Below are 23447 nucleotides of genomic sequence, written 5' to 3' on the forward strand. Positions count from 1 at the left end.
GCCAGAATGTTTTCCAACAGTTGTCAATTCTTTCATGTGTGTCACCTAATCAATAAACTTAAGCCACATTCTGTAAAACTCTGCTTCATCTTCCTCCAGCCTGCAGTCGTCTGTTGTTTTCTACGTCGAGCTGTAAATCATGCAATCATGTTCCATATGGTTGTCATTAATAAAGATGAGGTCACACTTCCAGTCAGACCCCACCCTCATCCCCACCCGCGCGCACGCACACACACACACACACACACACACACACACACACACACACACACACACACACACACACACACACACACATTACAGTGCACACACACTCAAATAAATACATTGTGCACATTGCACACATGCAAAAATCTGCAGATACGCGCTCACACACTCACAGCCGCTCTGATACTTTGTAGAGAGCGGGGCATGTCGATAGACTGAGAGAGAGGGAGCTAATTAGTGTTTTAGCTGATTGTTAATTGCCACTTTCTTCCGCCTACTTCCACACAACACTGAGAGAGAGAGAGAGAGAGAGAGAGAGAGAGAGACAGACAGAGACAGAGAGCTTCTATCGCCATCAGAAACTTGTCAATTATCTCTAATTACAGACATGTCCATCATGTTTTATCAAGTCTGCACACACACACACACACACACACACACACACACACACACACACACACACACACACACACACACACACACACACACACACACACTGGAGTCTGACCTTCTACCTCTCCCTTCCTCGTCCTGATCTAGCCCTTTTAAGGTAAAACATGGATCTGATGAACAAACAGAAGCAGAATGAATCACCTCTATTACTCTCACTAAGATTGTCGGTGCACTTTAAAGGTTTCCAGTCTGTAAATTCACATTTTTTTTATATATTCTGCTCAGCTGTCAGAGGGTGCACACTGTGACCTGGCGCTGTTTCTCCGGAGGTTTTGTGTTACGGTTTGTCCGTTCGGCTCCACTGCAGAAGAAACTGTTCTTGTTCTCAAACTTAAAAAATATATTATAAAAGCAGTTGAACACTTTTTTTTAAGATGAAGGATTACTGTAATACATTTACAGCTTTAAGTCAGTTGGTGGAGTGAAGTAATAGTATAAATAGGTAGTTTGCTGTTTCATAGACTTGGCAATAATGACATTCCATAAAATCATAACATGATAGCATCATATTGTGTCATCAATATTGATATTTCTTGATCTTGATATATCAGGATGTGGCAAATGTATGTAAGAACAAAACTCTTCTCAAGCCTTCAGTAATTAACTATGTAAGCTTTTAATTACAGCTTACTCTGAATAATTAATTTAGACAACAGTTTGTAAAGTGCTGTTAACTGAACAGGATCAAAGAAGGTGACACGGCTTCTTATTCTTTATTTTAGAGAGAAATTGAAACTGAACAGAAGCTTTCACCTTCATTTCGCTCTCGCCAGTCAAAACTATTGTTGGTGACATGATACAACATCTGATAAAAGTCAAGAAACAACTTTTCTTGACCAACAGTCTCCCTAAACGGTCCCCACTTTGGCTCAGATTCCTCTGTTCACACAGACGGAAAGGAAACAATCCCACTTCGGCTCTCTTGTTAATCAAGTTTCTCACAGTGTAAAAGTTGGGTTAGGGTTACAGTATGAGTCCTCCACCTCAGCCAAAGAGTTTTATTTGCTTTTCCACTGGGGATTTAAGTCATGTTGGAAGAAAAGTTTGTGTATTTGAGTGTAGATTCTCGGGCGGCTGGGTTCAAATGTAGTTAAGGATGTTTTGGTGTGTGAGGCTCTGCACAGTTTTCACTTTCTCAGGCAACGTGTCCTAAGTGTAGAGCCAAGTCCCAGCTCACACACACACACACACACACACACACACACACACACACACACACACATACATGATCTCACAAAAACATACTCAGAGACATGCACACACACTCACACACACTCTACAGTCCCAGCTGTAACAAATGGGGACCAGATTGTGTATGATGGTGATGATGATGTAAAAGACCAGGCATGCTGGTCTCCATGGTTGACGAGCTTTGTTGAGTAAATGTTGTGTGTGTGTGTGTGTGTGTGTGTGTGTGTGTGTGTGTGTGTGTATTCAGAGGGGTCAAACCCTGATCCACGTGCCATGAGCTGTTAAACAGCCCTCTTTGGTTCCCTGTAGAATAGAATACATCATACGGTGATGCAGCCAATCACAAGCAGGCATGTGGGGGTGAGAGACTGTGTTCCCCTCATTGTACTTTCTTTCTCTGTCTGTGTGCTCACGTTTGTTTATGTTACTATAAGATGAATAGGCTACATAATGCAACTTTAGAAAGAAGTCATCTTTTATATGATCGGTGTGCTTTTCATGATGATATATGAATATGTAAATAGAATCTTAGTATTATAGGGCACCGTAAAAAGGTATGTGTAAAGGCTTGACACGTTATTGTAGGTCCATTTTATTATGCAACTCAATTGTATACAATATATATGTAGTAGGGGTCCTTGCTTGTCTCTTTATTTAGCTTAGGGGTCCTTTCCCCAAAAAATGTTGAAAACCCCTGCTTTACAGTATGTCAATATACAGCAAATGTATGAGTTTGAAAATGTACAGAACTGGCCTTTAAAACTGCTTTATGGATGTTGACTTTGGAAAGTAGAGGCAGCTATTTGTTGCTTCCTTCAGTGGAAGCCAGACTGAGACATTTCTTCTCATTATTATGTGGTCCAGTAAAACTCACTAAGCGGAGCAGGGCACTGACTTTACCAGATTTAGGGCCTCCATTAGCCTGCTGCATGGCACATGTGATGTCACAATATGGGTGTTGGGTGTTAAGGGGAGAGAGGATTGTATGGAGGATTGGGTTCAAACAGACAGAGCGAGGGAAGTGAGGCAAGTATTCTTATAAAGCAGCTCAGTTTCCCTCCACTCGACACACTGACGACTACATACTGTATCTGTGTGTGTGTGTGTGTGTGTGTGTGTGTGTGTGTGTGTGTGTGTGTGTGTGTGTGTGTGTGTGTGTGTGTGTGTGTGTGTGCCTAGTTTTATTCACAAACATACTTAAGTCTGCATGTGTGTGCGTTGCCTACCTCCTCTAAGCATCAGTCTCTACATGCTGTGTGTGGTGAATATGTGGTGGGTGAAAGACAGCCACCCGTCATCTCACTGGAGCCCAGCCTGAGTTGGCAACCCTATATCAGCCCAAATTGGGGAAAAATAGCTAATCAATCAGATGAGGCTACAGTCGAAATTTTGATATGCCCGACGGCACAACACCAGAGCTACATTGAGCTACTATGTTAAGGTTTGAGGACTCTCAATGCTATATATATTAATACACTTAATACATATTATATATATTAATACATATTACACTTTAGTCTAATATATGAAGCTAAAAATGTCTTGTCTGGATTGCTGACAGTTTACTTACTGACTGCTGTTACTGCTACTGTAAATTACGGGATAGGGACGGGTTTCAGAGGGAAGGCGGGAAAGAGAGAGAGCGGCTTATGCTTTACGTTGCCATTGCAATGTCAATGTTTTTGATAGCATATAAATCAGGATAATTCTTAGACAAGAATACATTTCACATTGCCATTTTACGTATTTTAGTCCAATCAGAAGTATGGTATGGTAGCGTTAGCTAAAAAGATTAGGCTGACTTCATAATTTACCTTTCCTTTTGGGATTTGAAGTGTCTGATGAAATTCAACATGGTGGTGGTTGTGTCGGAAATTTTTGTACTGCACACTTTGCAAACTGACGTTCGTTTCTTCTTTGCCTGGTCAGATGTGTAATCCTTATAGCCAAATTTGATTATTTTCAGTGCAGAGGGATCCATGACGTTAAGTTACTAGCCGTAACTGCCAGTCTCATTTACTGCAGGCCGCGCATGCAACAGCACCTAATCAGATCACCTAATCAGATTTTCTCATCTTTATATGGATTTTCTAAAATCGTAAAGTTAACTCCTCCTCAGTATCAGAAATAAACAGAAAGTCAAGTCATTTCAAGTCATTTGACTCAAGTCTAAGTCGAGTCTCAAGTCACGAATATCAAGTCAAAGTCAAGTCGAGTCTTTTATGAATGTTTATCAAGCAAGTCTCAAGTCCTAAAACTTGTGACTCTCTCTAGAGAGAGAGAGAAAAAGAGAGAGAGCAAGAGAGAGAGTGAGAGAGAAAGAGAGATGTGACAGTATTCTCTTCTTTCTTTACCATGTGAACAAATGTGAAACATGTATTTACTACAATGACGTACTATAATATATTTACATTTTTTTAATTTTATAATATATATATATATATATATATATATATATATATATATATATATAATAGTTTCCTGTTGCATTGTGGGACACTTTGGTGTTCATCAACACCACACTTAACCACACTACAAAAAGCAATGTTTTTCAGAGGGGCAATCCACCGATTTTAGAGGGATATTTCGACAGAGGCTTAGACACTATGAATTTTTGAGTAAAAACCTACGTTACAAAGTGGAGTTTGTAAGACGTCTTTATCTTTTCTTTGGATCTGACCACTGGGGCTTAACGCCAGCCAATGAGGAGTAATATGTGTGGGACTAAAACCTCAATCTGTAAATGATCTTCCAACTAAGAGAGAGGAAATGGTCTCAAGAGGGCAGAGACATGATGACGGAAAAAAGGTGTGTGTGTGTGTGTGTGTGTGTGTGTGTGTGTGTGTGTGTGTGTGTGTGTGTGTGTGTGTGTGTGTGTGTGTGTGCGTGTGTGCGTGTGAGCGAGGGAGAGAGGCTGACAGCAGTGTTGGGGCAGCTGACGGGGTGAAGGGGCAGTTGTAGTCACATGGGGAACAGAGATGGATTTGGGGGGATTTGAGGCTATAAGAGGGTGGGGACAAGGAGGCTTAGGCCAGCTGACACTGTCCACATCATACAGTCAGGCACACACACACACACACACACACACACACACACACACACATAAAAAAACACACACACACACACAATCCAAAGATAGACAGATATACGCATACTAATAAGACAAAAATATAAAAATGAACACACAGTTTGGCTTTAGGCCCTGAAATAACAAATGTGTCCATAGACACACAAGAACAAAACACGTGTGTAGGCTATACACACAGACAGACCACAGACATACACTAGAGCAGAGGTTGGAGGGGAATGTTTAGATAACTTTGAGGCTTTGGGACGCAGGGTAGGGTGGGTAAGAAGAGAAGAAGAGGTGTGTGTTTGTGTGTGTGTGTGTGTGTGTGTGTGTGTGTGTGTGTGTGTGTGTGTGTGTGTGTGTGTGTGTGTGTGTGTGTTGGTCAAGAAGACAGGTGTGGCTCAATCAAGGCAGTTGTGCAACACCAGATACCAAAAAGGGAGATAACGCTCAACGAGTTGAAGACAGAGAGTATTAGAGCTGGAGTGTGTGTCTGTGTGAGTGTATGTATGTGTATTTTTCTTCATGTGGACATAAATTAATGATTAAAATGTGTGTACTGTACATGATGCCATGAAAGCCAAACACACACACACACACACACACACACACGCACATACTCAGAAGTATTATTCCTTAGGAACTCAAGAACTTTACCTTCATTTCTACTGCAGGAACTTGTTTCCAGTCTTGGTTAGTAAACCCCGAAAAGCTCCCGAGGTCAGACTTTCTGATGGCCCAGAGTAGACTTTACACTGGGCTGATTGGTCATACCAAACGTTGAGACTTTGTGTAGAGTGTTCATTCATAGTCTAGTAAGGACTGGTTGTCACGAATGCCAATTTTGAGACCAGAAATGGGAATTTCCTGTAATGTTATTGATGTTAAGTTGACAACTCCGAAGCCAACTTTCTGTCTAGTCTTAAAAGGAGTGAACAAAGAGAGTTGTTGAGCCTAAAAAAAAGAAAGAAAAAAAGCATTAAATTACAAAGATCAACACAGTGACTCTGCGGTTGTGTTCTTGTCATGTCCAGAAATTATGTCTCAAACACAATCCCTTATCAGTCTAATTTGCTTAATCTTCTCGGTTCTTCAGATGCAGTGGAAACACGAACATGAGCGCATTAAACTAAGTTGTACGCTCCTGATTTACAGAAGAAGTAGAATTAAGCAGCAGAAGAAAGAGAATGATGAAGGCATACAGAAACAGAAAGAAGAGCGCAAAAAAAGAAAGAAAGAAAATAGAAATGAAAAGACATAACTGGAGGAGAGAAGGGGCCTGCATGGGGTCAGAAAGAGAGAGAGGAAAGCAAGAAATGCTCTCTCTTCTGCCACTTCATCAGTGACGGTCATTTAGTGTATGTGTTTGACAGAGAAGTCTGCATTTGTGCTTATGTCTACGCGTGTGTGTGGTGTGTGTGTGTGTGTGTGTGTGTGTGTGAGATAGAGAGAGAGAGAGAGCTAGAGAAAGAGAGAGAGAGAGAGAGGGTGTGAGTAAAATCAGAACTCGTTTGGGTCGACCAAGAATTCACACGAGGTCCAGTTACCACGCAGGCCCTCCGAGGACACAAACGAGCTGTGTGTGTGTGTGTGTGTGTGTGTGTGTGTAGAAGACAGATGAGAATGCGGGTGATTAGGTGTGTGTATATATAGTTGTCTGTGGTTACATAGTGAGACTTTCTAGAGAGTTCGCTGAGTGTGTGCGAGTGTGTCTGCGTTCTTTCCATAAATGTGTTCTTGTGTAGAGTTCCATGACATTCAGTCAGTAATATGTAGTAATATGTAATAGTCAGTATATGCGCTTGTTTGGGCCTGTTTGTCTTTGTTTGTGTGTGTGTGTGTGTGTGTGTGTGTGTGTGTGTGTGTGTGTGTGTGTGTGTGTGTGTGTGTGTGTGTGTGTGTGTGTGTGTGTGTGTTTGGTCCATGGGGAAGACCCAGTGGAGCACATTCTTACAGCTGTCTGTTCTCATCACTTACTGTGTCCTGTTGGTAACATTTTGTTACACCTGTGGGGAATAGTTACGCTGTTCAGCTTCTCCTCCGTTGCATTTATCGTATTCAGAGTTGAGTTTGAATAAAAAACGACGGTTTCATGAAGGAATCAAAATGATCATAATTTACTGTCGCCAGGTTGTTGACATTTGCCCACGTTGCTTTTAGTAAAAAGGGGAATTATGGGTCATTTTAGGGTAAGTCTCCAGGGGATATATTATAATGTCCTACTAAGAGATAAAATCATGTTTGTTGATTGTTTCTGTGCTATTGTGTTTCATTACTAAGGAAAAGGATCGAACGGAAATGTAAAAGTTATTGTTTGCTTGTTACTAACCCTCACTCTTACAGTAATAGTTAAGAAGGGTTCATACCCATTATCCACTGCACTGCAGCAAAATGCATTTGAATTAAATATATTATATTTGCTGCTTTGCTATTATGGAAATATTTCAATTTGAAGAAACTCACTTGTATCCTTTTAATAGAACGCCACTGTAATATAATAATGACTTACATATAATGGAATGTAAACAATGGTTTATGGTTTACAACTGAACCATTTAAGTAGTACTGTCAGAAAAAAAAGGTCTGACTGTAAGTCAAACAAATCAACCAATTCCAGACTTCGGTTCGGGCTCCACTAACTTATTTGAAGGGGTTAGGGTTTCAGTGGGGTTTTTCTTCTGCAACAGCTTTTTTTCTCTGTAATTGTCTGAAATGGTCAAACTGTTCCTGAGCTCCTATTGTTTTTCTCTCTACTTTATTTTATTTTGTTTTCTATTTGTTGCTGAGGGCAGGCTGGCAGCGTTCAGATGAATGTGACAGCAGGTTCAACGGAGTGATGGAAAGAGAGAGAGGGAGAGAAATGAGGAGGACGAGGAGGAGGAGGAAGAAGAAGCGAAATGGTTTAAGATGTGGAAGCGGTGGTAGGAGATTACACAGACAATTGAGGTGCGAGAGGAAGAGCGAGGAGAGGTAGAGGAGGTCATGGCATCTTTTTAAGCTGTTTGCTCAGCATGGGTCAGGTCACTTGGGCAGCACCAATCCTGCTGCCAAAGAAAGAAAGACAAGAAAAGAGAGGGAGGGAGTGGGGGGGGGGGGGGGGGGGGGTGATGGGAAACAGGGGAGGAGAGCTGAACAGAGGGTGGATAGTGCAGAGAAATGGTGAGAAAAGGCTGTTTTTTCCGAATCCGGAACTACTGCTAAACAGCAGAAGGTATAAACTAAACATATAAATATGTTGAAAATAGCGCATGTATTTGAACAAGAAGTTGGGAATAAGTCAGGAAGTAAAGAAAGTTTCCTGTAAAGAGAAAGTTCACGAGTTCAAATCCTAACACAGCCAGTGTTCCAGCCATTAAAGGACTCTCTGACATGCAATAAGAGCTCCATTTGTTTACTACAATAATACATTCATCATTTGAAAATGTTCACCATGTATTTCCCAGAAATATTAAATCGATTTTAGTATCGTTTTCGAACTGTTCCTTCTGAAATGTGATATTCCTTCCAGATAGCTTAAAATGTGGATGAAAGAAGTGGATTTTGGTGCAGCTCCCCAGCAAAGGGACTTTGTGGGTTGGAGGAGTGAAGGACATGGAGGTGGAGACTAGATGGAGAACAGCAGGACTCTCCAAGTGAAAAGCATTACATCACAGTGGAGGAATTCCTGCCTTTTCTTCCACTTTCTTTTGTTATTCTTTAGAGAGAGTTGCCTTATTGTTTTCACCGAGTGCTCTGTCACTGTCGGACCTCGAGACAGATAAAGGAGGAGAGGGAGGAAAGGGGGGAGGAGAGGAGAGGAGAAGAGACAGGGAGAGTGAGTGAGCAGAAACACTGAGAGAGGGAGAGAGAGAGAGAGAGCGATGGAGGGAGGGGAGGCTGACAGGAAACCATGTTTTTACTGTCCCTGGTGCTGCTTTTAAAAGTGATTCAAAAAATAACATGAGGAGAAGAGAGCAGAGGGAAAACAGAAAGAGGAAACAGGAAATGACGGATAACAGGAACGTTAAACACAGCTCTGTGAGCACATGTTCCACCAGGAAACATGTTCTTAAAACACCCTGGGGTCCCCTGAAAGGCGCTATAGAAATGCATGCTATCATTATTAGCAAAATGATGTATTTTGCTAGGTTACAAGTCACACAAACATCTGTTTTATTCCGATAAAAAAAACTGAATCAAAATGATTATCTAGGTCCTGCAATCTTAAAGTATAAACATATTCAAATTAAGAGCTTTTACACAAATTCTAGGATATGTTGTTGTATTTTGTGGTGTATTGGTCTTTTGTGGAGGTTGCAGGTTTGTTGTGATAATGTTTGGGGCAGTTTTTGTGGCACAATTACCACAAATACTTCCTTTTTGACTCATTGCGGGTTTTGTGGAACTCTTTTACTTACTTTTGGAGACGCCGATTCTTTGTGGAGCTTCTCACAGTAATTTTGGGGATTGAGAGGTAGGCCTATAAGGGTAGGCTACTTTTTGAGTATGGGTACTTTGTGCTTCTGGTTACTCGTTACCCTTAAACACTGTGAAGGACCCACATGGAGTGTGCATTAAAACTAAAAGTTTAAATTTTCCCCGTCTTATTGTTTTTAAAGTCAGTAAAGACCAGTAAAAGCAGCATCCCATGCCAGCTGAGCACCGTAACTCCAGGATTTAATAGGTTTTTCCTAATTGACCATGATTTTGTCTGGTGTAAATGATGTGGAAGCCAGTGGGAGAGTGTGTATTACAGCCCTGTAGCACTCGGGGGAGACAAGCTGAACTCTGTGCCAGCTCATTACAAAGCAACCATCACATTTTCATCCACATAAGCTGCAGTGTTGCACCAGGCTCTGATGTCTTTCCTTCTTTTTCTCTTGTTTGCTTTCTTGTTTACATTTTTGCCTTGCTTCCTTCCTTCTTTTCTGCCACATATCCTTTCTTGAATTTCCTTTCGTTCTGTTCATTCTGCTCTTTGTTACAATTTTTCTCTTTTCCCTTTTCATTCTTCCATCTTCCCATCCTTCCTTTTTCCATCTTTCCTTCCATATTTCCCTCTATCCCTTCCTCTCCCTCCTATCTCTTTTTGATGAGGACTTGGTCGGCTGCAGCGGGCGAACAGGTCCAAGTTTCCTTACTGCTCCTGATTACATCAGCACATGCAGTCATGCTCTCCCTCCTTTTCTGAATAACAACTCATGACATCACCAACAGCTGCCCAGCTGCATGAAAGAGTGTGTGTTCGGTGTATATTCACAATTGTGCAAGTCTATGTGTTAGAGTGTGTATGCATGGTTGTGGGGTGTGGGGGGGGTGTCTGTCAGTTGCCAAGGTAACTGAGCAGGATCAGTCACGGGGAGACTGACCGCCTCCTCCGCTGCTTTACAGTTGCAGGCCAAACTTTGCAGCAGTAATTATGCAACAAATATCTATCTATCTATCTATCTATCTATCTTTATCTATCTATCTATCTGTCTGATAAGAAAAAATGACACTTTCTCTCTTTTCTTGTTTCTCTCTCTTCATCCATCCATCTGTCTGTGCGGTCAACCGGCTCTGCTTTTGTCTCCACAGCTGGGCCTGCTTATTAGGCCATAAAGCCTTTTTAATTGGATACTGAGGTCTGTACAGTCATTTCCATTGGCTTATTGGGTTGTCAGTCAATTAATCCATTCGTCTCTCACTGACAGAGGCCTATTGGTTGTCGTCAGTGCTTTTTTTCCGCATTATGAGGGGCCATTGTGCAGAGATGCCGAGGCCCTTTTAATGTGGAGTAAGAGAAGGTTGAAAAGGGCTCTTTGTCGTGTGACAGAAGGAGATATTAGGTCAGTATTTGTGGATTTAGAGGTACGACACGTAGCACTGAAACATCAATGAATTATTAGCACATTCATTTTAAGACATAAGTATAGGTACAGTTGACAAACAACTATAGATGAGAGATGATTGTCAGGCCTTACACCTACATTTGTATGTGGTTCCACATAATGTCTTCTTGCGGGAATTGTTCTTTGTTGCTCTGCGACACAAAACAGGAAATAAACTCCTTTTACAATCGGAATGAACCAGTGTAGTCTCACAGTAATTTCAAGAGACATGATGAAACATTGTATGTAGCTGATAAAGCTCACTTGTCGCTTTGTTGTTGAGGAAAATGAATCCTGTTTCGGGCCTAATAATGGATGGATATTGGTTTATCATGGTAATAATATCCTTTGGCGGACATCATTTTAATGAACTTGTATTTGAAATGATTGCATGTGTATGTGTATCAATACTGATTCCAGAAGGCCAAAACAAGGGCATACTCCACCTTTTGTTAAGTTTTTAGTGCTGGGAAAAGATTTTCTAATTGGTTTTTAAACTCAACTCTTAAATAGTCTCGCTTTGCCAGAACTTCCTCCACAGCGCTGCGGAGGAGGGCCTACACAGCATTACAGGATGGGCGAAAAAGTGATGTGGTTTATTGGCATTTCTATAAGCCAATCACAATCGTCTTGGGTGGCGCTATACGCCGTACGGAACCACGGTGCCGCTGCAAAATAAGGGAAGGAACTTGTTTTGTGTACGTTCAAAAGTTGTTTTAGTCATGCAACAGTAAACTCCCATTGGACGGATATTCTAGCTAGCTGTCTGGATTTACCCTGCAGAGATCTGAGGAGCAGTTAACCATAGTCCTCATAAATCCACTGGAGTTTAAAATTCCACAAAGAAGACAGAAGGTGACGGACATCCGGCCTGAAAAGAGTGAAATCCGGCGGAATTTCCACCGACAACTGAACAGTCCCGGAAGTGGAACGTCGTGGATATAAACCAACTCTTAAGTAAACCTTTTCATGAGACAAGCAAGTGAAATTGAAATATCCGCCACATATTCCCCCTCATAGTGGAATCTTCATGAGACTCTGAAGAACAGATGATCTTTGGCTTTAGTCAGTTCCCTTCTGTCTGTTGTCCTCTCTCTGTTCCTCCATGTACTGTAGTCCTATAAACCAATTTATAAACTCTTTAAAACAACCGGAACAGCAAGGTGTTGAGCTGCACCTCTAACAGCCGGCTAATCCAACAGATCTGATCAAAGGTAGCCAGTTAACCGTGAGTTTATCCGCAGCCTAAGGAGATCTGTTTAATGAGCTTACATTAAACCAGCCGCCACGTCTCACTGCGCTTCCAATCAGCTCGGATGGAACCTTGGAGGGTATTTTATATTTTAAGATGGATTAAAAAAAAACATTTCTTTTAAATTATAGTTATCTCTCTCTCTATGCCTGGATGTAACCTTTATCAACATAATGTTTTCTGTATTTCAACGTATCCTTCGGTCTTTGTCCCACTCTCAGTTTCGGCTTTTGACATGAATATCTGTCTGTCTAGAAGCACAGAATAAATCAGTAGAAAGAGAGGAAGAAAAACAAGAAGAAGAATGAAAGACAAAATAAATATACAAGGCATGCCCTATGTTATTGCAGTTCGGAAGTCTTTTCCGATTTCCTATTTTTCCGATTATTCCAACACACATGAATGCAGCCCAAATGCCCTATCCCGCAGTGTTACGTAACTGACATGAAAAATAATTTGTGTATCTGCCTCGTGATTTTGATCCACTCTTAAAATCTAATGGGTTTTTCCCTTGGCCCATGCTACAGCCTTCCGCCAAGTTTCATGAAAATTGGGCCAGTAGGCTTTCCGTAATCCTGCTGACAAACAATAAAAACCAAGAGACAAACCAACAGACTGACAAAATGACGGAACCAAGCCACAAACATAACCTCCCTGGCAGAGATTATAACAAACATGTATGTTGTTGGTGAAAAAATTAAATATGAGAAACTTCAGATCCCTTATAAAAGCCTTGTGACTGTAAAAGTTGTTTGGGTGAATCATAAATTCTAGGCTTAAAAACTTAAAAGCAAGACAGCTTTTGCCCTCGATTTTAGAGAAATACATCTTTGAGATACAGTAAAATATTTTCGCCTACAATTGTTGATTAAAAGGCATCTACATAGCTGTCTCGTATGTCCCACAATACATGTATCGGCCTATCCTTCAGGTTTCCCTGTCCACATTTCTGCATACATCCTGCCGAATCGGTCTTTGGTGTCTCCATTCTTCTCTGTTTTTCTGACGTTACTCTGTTGTGACAGGTTTCACATAGGTTTCTCTCTTTGAATTCCAGTCTGTCAGTCTGTCTCTCTGCTCGTCTCTGTTTGTCTCCCTCTTTCTCCGGTGTCACTCCATTTTCACATTACTATCATCACTCTGTACCGATCTGCCGCTCCCTCTCTGAATTTCCGTCCATTCCTGTCTTTCCTTCTCCCCTTCTCCGTCGCTTGATGCTTTCGGATGTGACAGAAGTCGTGTGAACCTCTCTATCCGTTTCTATCAGTTCTCTTTCTCTCTCCTGCTGATGTTATTTCCATCAGACTGATGCTGGAAGTGAAAAAGCTGTACATCTCGCAGCAGGGGGTGAACATCATGTACCTGTGAACACAATACCTCTGGCGATGCTGTCACATCCTGTGTCTTCTTTCCCGTCGGCTCTGCTGATATTTCTCAAATGTTAAAAAAGTTTGAGAACATCACTTCTGACAGGGAACGTCAGGGATTCAGGGCTGTTGCACTCGAGCCTGGACTCTTTTCTGTTGTCTCGGACTCGTCTTGGACTCGTTGGTATTTGGACTCGGACTTGTCCCATTGGACTCGCCAATTATTCTAGTTGGTCTCAAGCGAGTCCAGCACTATATGCTTTTGTTCTAAAGTAACTTCCTCCTTCAAAACACAACCATTGATGATGTGCGCTTGTTCAGAAAACAGGTATTAGTTTAATTCAAAATCCACCTTGAACAGGCATCGTGATTGGTCGCCTGGTATACACCTGGCTGCATAATACATTAATCTTCAGGTATCAATGATTTCGATTTTGGCCACAAACACAATGTCAGTGAGCACTTTGTACTATAATTTCTTTAGTAATAAGTTCAAGAAAGGGAACATTAACATTTTAAGTAAATAATGTGGCCTAATTTGACCCTTTCTTTGTACGATCTTGACCGTCTCTCATTTGGACTCGGTCTTGACTTGGACTCAAACTTTTTTGGACTCGGTCTCGATTATTCCTGGCGTTGGACTTGTCTTGGACTCGACAAAGGTGGACTTGACTACAGCCCTGCAGGGATCTATAAAGGACTCTCAAGGGAAAAAGTGTGATTTTTTTTTTACTAATGGGTCCCTTTGCCGGCTTTTACCAGAATATATTTGTTTCACACAATATACACACTAGCTGGTGGTTTCCAGCCCAACTGTAGTGGAAACCAGATTGTTTAGGTCTTTAGTGGGTGTATGAGCTGAAAATCCCCCATTAGTAAACCAGGAAGGAATCACATTTCTTCAGGTCATTCATGGACTTTGTTGAGTAAAGGCACAGAATTTGCACATCATGGCCTGTAAATCTATTTTCATCAAATAATCCTCAGTGACCCAGTTTGTAGCTGCAGCCTGTCAACCCTCAAATCTCTTGCCTCATTTTATTTTTTGATTTACTGGATCAGGACTTTTTATAAATAAATAACATCCTTGCAAAGATATACATACATTATGATACAAAACATTGTAGAACTAATGTATAAAAACATTACAATAAATTAGCTTGACAGTATTATGTACTATGTGATTGGACGAATGATTACATTAAGACAGTACTTTAGCTTTGTTAGCTTTCTGTTTTAAATTTGAAGTCTCTAAACCTGAGCTGAGAAAATTCCCTGCACCACCTCCTCCATGCAGTTACTAGTAGCCAAGGAGGACAAGGAGGATTAAAAAAACATGATGGATTCTTCAGAAGAGCTTCTGTGCGCAAAAGTTGCCAGACGACCCAATCTTCTGAACATAGCCATACTGAGAAATCCAGAGAGAGTTGTGTGGAGCTGATAGTCTTAATTAGCTTTGTAGCAACTCATTTGGCAACGGCTTGAATGTAACGGACGTTCATTAATATCAAAAAGTTACGCCCTTAAGCTTTAAATCACTAGAAGCTGGTGTGACTTTTCAGGGCAGTGTTATGTGCCTTTATTGTCAGCTACGGTAGCCCAGAGCGGCCAGCTCTCTCCACCCCCGGCTGAAGGGAGTGAATCATGGCTGCTGGTTGACTGCCGAGAGAAACTGAGTCATCTTTACAGTGAGGAGTCACTGTAACTACATCGCTGCAGCGGCTAGTGTGGGGTCACACCGACCACTGTTGAGTATTTACTCCACAGGACAGTTTGACTCCTCTTAGTCTGCTGTTGTTGAGTCACTGGCTTGTATTGTAACAAAAGGTTTTCTGTCCCTTCTTTGAGATTTTGTTTGCACAAACCATATTCACTCCAAACAAAACAAACATTATACATCTTACTCAGTGGTGGAAGAAGTATTCAGATCCTTTACTGAAAGGTCAAATATTATGCTTTTCCTTGTTTTCTGTCATATCTACAATGTTATACTAGGTATATTGGATATATAATTGGATGTTGGATTTTCATGTTGAACGTGGCCAAAACTTCAAATAACATATTTTCGACAAATCCCTGTGTGCTAAAACATTGAGATTTCCAACTATTCTGAACGCTCCGGTTTCAACAGTTTTTTCTACTCTCGGCTAAGTGTTACGCAACTTTAAGCCGGCCTTCTGTGATTGGTCATCTGCTCCAAGTAGGCTGGACTGGAATAGTTTTTTTAAGCCACTGCGGTGTTAGCATTGTCCCATGTAACTACATGGCTAACAGCAGTAAACAATGTCTCCTTGGCTGCCAATGTTGTTAAATTCTCCCCTTCTTCCAGGTCGTGTTACTGCTGAAACGTGTCCAATTGGGTAGTGTTTGGTTCAGAAGCCTTTATCTACCCTTTGACGGTAGAAAGTGCTGCTTCGTTCCACTACAATCTAACGTTAGCATACGGCTAACTATTAAGTAGCTACATGCTCACGCGACATAGCTGTAATCTCGGCCAATACTGGTCATTTCTCCCCAAATTCCACTCACTTTACTGTACATGTAAACATGTTCTAGTACAAACACAAAATGCAAGTATAATCCTGAAAATGCTATATAATAGTTGCCCTTTATGTAAAAGTACTAATATTGGAACGGTGTGCAACGGCTTTGAGATACGTTTTCTCTGAACGGTGGGTGTGTCTCTCGTTTATTGGCTGTGTCACAGGTGATACCCAATCAGCAGAGACGTTCATGTAAACTCGTGGTAATAAAAAAGGCAGAGCGCTTGAGCACACAACAGGATGTTCAACGCACCCCCCGTTTCAGTGTAAAAAAACGTGTTGCTACGTTTTGTCGGGGCTGAACGTGGCCCTAGTCTTCCTTCTCTTCTTCCTCTCGGAAGTTTTTTTTTATGCTTTTAGCAGCAGAGGGTGAATGTGTCCCCTCCCAAGTTTCTTAGATTCCTGACGTTGTTCCCATGTGGCTCTCCGTGTTCGTTTTTTAGCATCGAGGGACATTCTATTGTCGCTCATCCCGGATTTTATCCAGCAGCATCAGTATGCACGGTCATACTAAGCGTGCACATGTTGCCGTGTGTTACTGTGAGTCAGAAATCAGAGGAGAAGCAGCTCGCTTTGCTTTCTGTCTGCTGCCTCCGGTGCCTCTCCGGTGCCTCTCTGGTCATCAGGGAGAGGAGGAGGAGGAAGAGGAGGAGAGCAGAGGAGGAGGAAGGAGTGAGTCATGCCTGTTAGACTTTAATAAAAACAACTGCCAGGGTCCTCAGCCTGGCTCATGATGATGATGATGATGAGTGTGTAGCATTCAACAAAGTGGTGTTGGGTCATTTGGTCACTGTGGAAATTGGGAAACCGAAGTTCCCGTCTGGTATGAATTTCCCAGACTCTTGCTTTTCATTTTCAATCCTCATCCTCCTTTGATTGAAAGAAGAAGCTCCAGTAATTGAACCTCTTGTACTTTTTGTACTCATCGCTGCAGCTTTGTCCAGCGTGACACTGCAAACCGCATCAGTAGCAGCAGCGTATACAGTAAGCTGTATTTATTAAACATTTGCCTGGTAATTACCGAAGCTGTATCACAGTAACACGACTGAATAGATTTGATTGATATCTGTGATTCAGTGGAAGTTTAACGCCTCCCATTATAAGTCCCTTACTGGCACCATCGTAGGCGTTTCCTCTCAGAAACTGAACAACATTTTGACCTGAAAATTAGCATTACCATATTCAAAAACGTGTGAGACTTTGGAGCTCATTTCTTTGCATTTTTTTCACTATCTTTTACAAACCGGGACTCTTTTGTAGTTTGATCCACATTGTATGCTGTGGCCATTCATTTTGTTAAGAATCTTGTTTCATTGTTGTGTTGTTTCCTTATATCATGTAGCCCTGTAGAGCATCTTCAATTTTCCCCAAACACTGTTATAAACTCTAGTTTGTTTGTTTCCCTTTTTTCTATTTCCTTCCCAAAAATGTCTATCAGGACTTTAACATGGTTATTTGAAATGCACATTTCAGTAGTATCGGCCTGCTGTTGTTGTTGTTGTTGTTGTTGTTGCAAAAGCAGTTCTAGTTTTGTGTTCATTGTAGTAATCCTTGTTGCAATGTAACCGCACATTTTCTTGACAAATCAGGGCTAGAATAAAAAAAAAAGAAGTAAATTAGAGTAAAGCAAAACCCATGACTACTTTTGTTGTTGTTTGTTGTTGTTTGTTGTTGTTTGTTGTTTTCCTGCAGTGGAAAAAAAGGAACGAGTTGTCTGAATACAATATATTGTTGTTCTGCCTGCTATGTTCTGTTTCTACACAAGTCACATTAAGCATGTCTCATAAATTTGTTATATAAAGTAGTCTTAACAACACTGAACAGATATTGCTTCAGCAGCTGCAGCACCTTGGAAGCTTGGAAAAAAGCTTCCATCCGTTAAAATGTCAAATAATGATGATGTTCATTTTACAAGGGGAAATGCAAAAATCACACACACATCACACACACACACACACACACACACACACACACACACACACAGTGATGTCTTGCACCAGTGGGACCAGTACTGAAGTTACTGCCAACAGAGCTGATTCTCGATCCCTAAGGAATGTGTGAATTCTATTGTGTTGCCGCTGGTTTGGTGTGCACGTCTGTGACTGTGAGTCTGTGTGTGTTTGCTGCGTGATAAAGAAGACATCAGGACAGCAAGCTGACGTAAAATACTGCAGGAACGTTACCACTGCAACACCTGGATGTACCACAATACTGCCTTAATGTACTCATGATATAAGGTTTCAATCACGTTTTGTATTATATGAATATTAATTGATCTTTAAGCAAATATGTTGTAATGAAATGAGGTCTCTGCTGCAGCGGCACAGCTGTACAGCGGCTACAATATGATCTCCACTGACAGAGTGGCCTTTACTGCTACAATCACACTCGTCACACACACACACACACACACACACACACACACACACACAAAATCACAAGCTACAAATAAAGACAATCATGCCAAGACAATGGCCTGCTAATCCTTGCTTGTGATTGGACAAGTCCAGATTACCCAGAGGGCACCAGCTGTCAGGAAGAGGCGAAGCCCAGTTTCCTCAGTATCAGCTCACACGCACACACACACACACACACACACACACACACTGTGTCTCATTAATGCTGAATTAAATGCAGAATGAGGCTGAAATGTTCACCAGCAAAGCGTTCTAATCTAATCTAATGCTAACTATCTAGTTTGTGTTATTTGTCGGCTGCTGTCAGCAGAGAACGTTTGTCACTGTTGTCAACGGACTGTAAAAATAGGAATAAGAGTTAATATGACTGTAATGCTAACAGGCGTTACAGAGGTCCAGCATAGCCAGGTAGCCAAATGTTGCAAATGCCTGAATGTGCTGTGTGTGTTTTATTTTTAGCCTCTGTTGTTTCAACACTTCCACCCCATACACACTCAACTCTTTGTCTACAGGGTGTGCATGAATCCTCAAGCCGTTAAAATGATTAAAGATATCCTAAATTCAGTCATGAGAAAGAAAATTTTCACCATTTGTGTTTTTTTTGTGCAAAACTTTGATTAATGCAAAACATGTATTTGACCTCCACTGACAATCAATTTTATGTATCCCTGTATCTTTTTACTTTCATAACTCAATTGGACCCTTCAGTCTGCTTTGGTTGTTGTTGAATTGTATGAGCTAAACTGGTCTGGAATCAAATTCCAGGCATACAAAAGGTCTTTAATTTGGCTTCTGGAAGTCTCTGCCCTTACGAAATCATGTACCATCAGTTTCAAACCTTCACATAGACACATACTGTACAGCTTTTATCCCTCATTCCCTCAATCCCTCTGCTTCCAGTGCAGACACAGAGGGCCGAGCTGGGCCAAACCGAGCCAGTCCAACAATGCAGGGAGAGGGAGGAGACAGGAAGCGTTAACTGACACGCTGCTGAGCCGAGATAAGAGCAGATCCCACTAAATGCTGGATTCAAGCGAGAGAGGGATGGAAGAGGGAGAGGAAGAGGAGGAAATGGAAAGGTAGATAATGCAAGTTAGAGAGGGAAGAAGGAAAGAAGAGTGAGGGAGAGTGAAATGGAAAGGGAAAAGAAAGAGAGAGAGGATAAATGCCAAAAGGGTGAGAGAGAGAGAGCGAGAGAGAGACAACCAAACTGAGATTTACTTTCAGTGTGTTTTTGAGTTGAAGAGGACTGAGAGGCTTTGCATTGGCCTAGATTTTCTGTCTGTCTGTCTGTCTGTCTGTCTGTCTGTCAACACTGGCCCTACTCTCTGGATCCAACACTGATGTAATATTTCTCTTAGAGAATTGACCTGCAACCTTTTCATAAACAGTGGTCTCATAAAGCATGAAGCGAATGACTTTTGTCATTGTTTTGGCTTGAAACCCTCAATCTGAGGTTGGACCGCAGAATTCCAGCTGTTTCGCGCCACACTTGTGGTTTTGCATATTCAACAAGTTACATATATTTTACAACGCAGCTAATGATTTTGCGACATGCGGCCACTGGTTTCATTCATTATGTAAGTATGAGAACAATTGATCACACTGTTTAAGCTTGCTGGAGTCGTGTACGATTGCATTCTTTACAGTGACTCACTATCATTGAGGTAATGCAGTACAGACTTTTTGATTCAACCGGCACTTAAACTACATTACTACACAACGATTATTTTGACAGAAATTAAAACAGACCTGATGAATGGAAACCAACTGCTGCCTGGAACATGCATAGAACAACATCTAAACCTCTAAACACTGGCTGGAAATGTGATTAGGAAGTTCACATGCACATTGTGTGAACATCGAAATGCTTGTAGCCCTTTTTTTTTATTATTTTTGAATGACCAATTCCTTTTAGTCCTCAAACATTTGGGGACTTTGTATTGAAAGGACTACACTGTTCATCTTTTGTTGATGCAAACGTCAAAACCTAGTGTTTCAGATTTTTCATATTTCAAATGTATGTAAGCAGAGAGACAGACTGCACTCTTTATAAATGATCACCAATTCCATCGCTTAGTTTCCAGTAATGTAAACAATGGGTGTCTGGGCACTTTTCCTCGGTAAAATCAGAAACAAGAAGTAAGAATAAGCTACAACATACGGTATAGAATAGTCATACACGCACACACACTCAAACTAGCAAATGCAACATATAGCTGATCTCTCATATGTTTCCCATATTTCCTGTGTTTTCTCGGTGAACATAAATCCAGGTTTCTCCTGCTGAAGGAGTGGAGCGTAAATCCTAGGAACCTCCACGGCTCCTTGATTTGTGTAATAGGGTTTAGCCAGTTTATTTGGAGCTGATATACATCTGAAAGATCCAGTTGTTAGTGCTTACACACATGTTTCTGCCCAAACCGAAGCAGAAGTTTGGAAATCATAGCAGCATGTTTTATTTTTCATGCGAGCGGGGAGTTTATTTCCTGATTGGACGAGGTCCTGGAAACTGAATGGTACTGACATGTTCACGAGTAGATGCAGTGGGAATATGAACTCTGATCTTTTCTGAATGTTGCATTCTACATGTGAGGTCAAGAATGACTATTTCTTTCTCATCCTCATTTACAGAATGAGATTTAGCTTGAGCTAACTCCAGACTGACTTTGTGTCATCTGCTTTATCTCTGTCTGATTTAGACATGTTTTTTGTTCAACTGTGTAACGGCCAAAATCGTTGTGTTTATGGAAGAAAAGGAAGTGTATATATATATATATATATATATATATATATATATATATATATATGTTCCTTTTCCTCCACTTCGGTTACATTTTTAGATAATTCAGTGTTGTTGTTTTTTTCTCTTTGTTGTTATTTCTTGCTGCTGCAGCAGTGTCATTTCCCAGCAGGGATCATTAGAGCTTCCTGGTATATTTTCTTATCTCCCAGTTTTTATTCTTTGAAAATAAGTGTGAGTAATTTCATTTCCATTCAACTGCACATACAAGTGATGAAAATCGAAAATTCTGAGTGTTCAAATCAGAATTGGGACAGCATATCACAACATCAAACTTTTACCCTCCCCTTCGGGAGTTTCCGTCAACCTGTGGAAACATTTTTATGAATTTGTACATAAGAAAACATGAATGGAATAAATCACTTGGCACGTTGATAAAGAAGTACAGAATTATTCTTCATGCTTCATTTCTGGCAGTGCAGCAGCTCCATGACATGCCTGGACACAGGAAACACATTAATTCATCAAAGTGACAACAATTTGGAAAATAAATAATATTCAATTATTTGTCTGAGTTACAAAAGACTTTACAAGCACTCGTGAATATTTCAGCAGTTGAAAACATGCTGGTATTATTTGTTCCCCCTGTTGCTTACAATGAGCTCTTTGTATGTCCTCCAAAAAGGGATTGCCATCAGTTTAAACTCATGCACTGACCTGTCTTGTCTGTGTGGGTGTGTGTGCAGGGACGACAGAGCGGGTGTGTCTGATCCAGGGGACGGTGGAGGCGCTGAACGGTGTCCATGACTTCATTGCTGAGAAGGTGAGGGAGATGCCTCAGAGCACCCAGAAGACAGAGCCTGTCAGCATCCTGCAGCCACAGACCACCGTCAACCCCGACCGCGTCAAACAGGTCAGTCCCACTGTCTCTTCTATTCTATTCCATGAAAACCCAGAGCAACTGAGGCTATCCCTACAACGTGTGTGTGTGTGTGTGTGTGTGTGTGTGTGTGTGTGTGTGTGTGTGTGCCAGCTGTGCCTCGGTTGAAGGGGTGTGTGAGGAAGGGAGTGAGAGAAGTGTTTGCCTTTGGAACGTCAAACTGTGCGTTTCTGTGGTCGAGTTGTGATTTTCTGTTTGAGTGAAAGTGAATGAGGCAGAAAAAAGGAAAAGCGACCTGCGACCATGTAAACAGACGGCGGAAGGAGAGAGAAAGGGAATGAACAATTAAAAAATACGGGGGAAAGGAGCATCAGGGAGACACGACTTGAAAAAAAGAGACATAAAGAAAGGGCGAGGGAGAAAAGAAGACATGGGAAGAAAACAGGAAAAAGGGTGGGGAGGAAGGAGAGAAGAGAAGAGAAGATAACAAATAGAGAGGGGGGAAGAGAGAGAGAGAGAGAGAGAGAGAGAGAGAGAGAGAGAGAGAGATGACATCCACTCAGACAGGATGCAGAGTGTGAGGTATGAATGTTTAAACTCCACATATGACATGAATTGCTGGCTGCCACACCACACACACACACACACACACACACACACACACACACACACACACACACACACACACACACACACACACACGTGGACCAGAACCCTAAACATCCATTCAACCAGTTGTAGTAGTAGTAATGTAGCACAAGATGGAAGTGACAGCAGTGCTTTGTTTATTTGAATGTTAAGGTGCAATAACAATGTTTTGTCCCTAAAATTATGAATAATGTGGTAAATAATCAGGATTTCAATATAGATCAAAACCCATATGAGTGTAGTAGTGTAGTAAAAAAATCTGAATGCTGTGTAATGTAATTAAAACATTATAGAGAGCCGAAGTCCCACCCTTTGAGCATCAGCTAATGTTCCACTAGCTGTCTTTGCACACGTCATGTTTCAGCTGTTTTCAAAGACAGCAGAAACTTTTGATGAATGATTTCACAAAGTTGGTGTTTGTCCAGAAACTTTGTTTAATTTAGTTCACATGAAGTTCATTTCACTGCTGATTGTGCAGCTAAATGTGGGTGCCAATACCAGCTGTGTAATGGAGGACAATTAGTGCAGCCATTGATTATGATCCCAATCTGTTTAAGTGATTATCATCATTCTCTCTTCATGATTGCTCCCTATTGATTAATCAGGTCTGGCATTGTTTCCCTCTATTGACTGTTCAGACCTGCTAGACGATGCATTTGACCAGGCCTGTGGGCACGCACGCACACACACACACACACACACACACAGTTACACTCGCATTACATAAAATGAAAAGATGGCGTATGCTGCAGAGTGAAAAATTCTAATGAAAGTGAAAACATTTTTATATGTCGCCAGAAGTTTCTGTGTTTCCTCCTCATATCTGA

General features: G+C 41.3%; 1 protein-coding gene across 2 annotated transcripts in view; it reads left to right on the forward strand.

Moving 5' to 3' along the window:
• Nucleotides 1-23447, forward strand: part of nova2 (NOVA alternative splicing regulator 2) — an 85315-nt gene that overhangs the window by 39768 nt on the left and 22100 nt on the right. Inside the window, exons 1-2 of one of the 2 annotated variants that reach the window (XM_028574601.1) lie at nt 19364-19428; nt 21839-22005. In XM_028574601.1, the coding sequence (XP_028430402.1) occupies nt 21925-22005 (81 nt within the window). In that variant the 5' untranslated portion in view covers nt 19364-19428; nt 21839-21924. Of the gene's footprint in view, nt 1-19363; nt 19429-21838; nt 22006-23447 lie in introns of those variants that run through there. The other variant, XM_028574600.1, reaches the window with a different exon arrangement.

This window comes from Perca flavescens, chromosome 3, assembly GCF_004354835.1.
Source record: "Perca flavescens isolate YP-PL-M2 chromosome 3, PFLA_1.0, whole genome shotgun sequence".
In the NCBI taxonomy this organism is placed as follows: domain Eukaryota; kingdom Metazoa; phylum Chordata; class Actinopteri; order Perciformes; family Percidae; genus Perca; species Perca flavescens.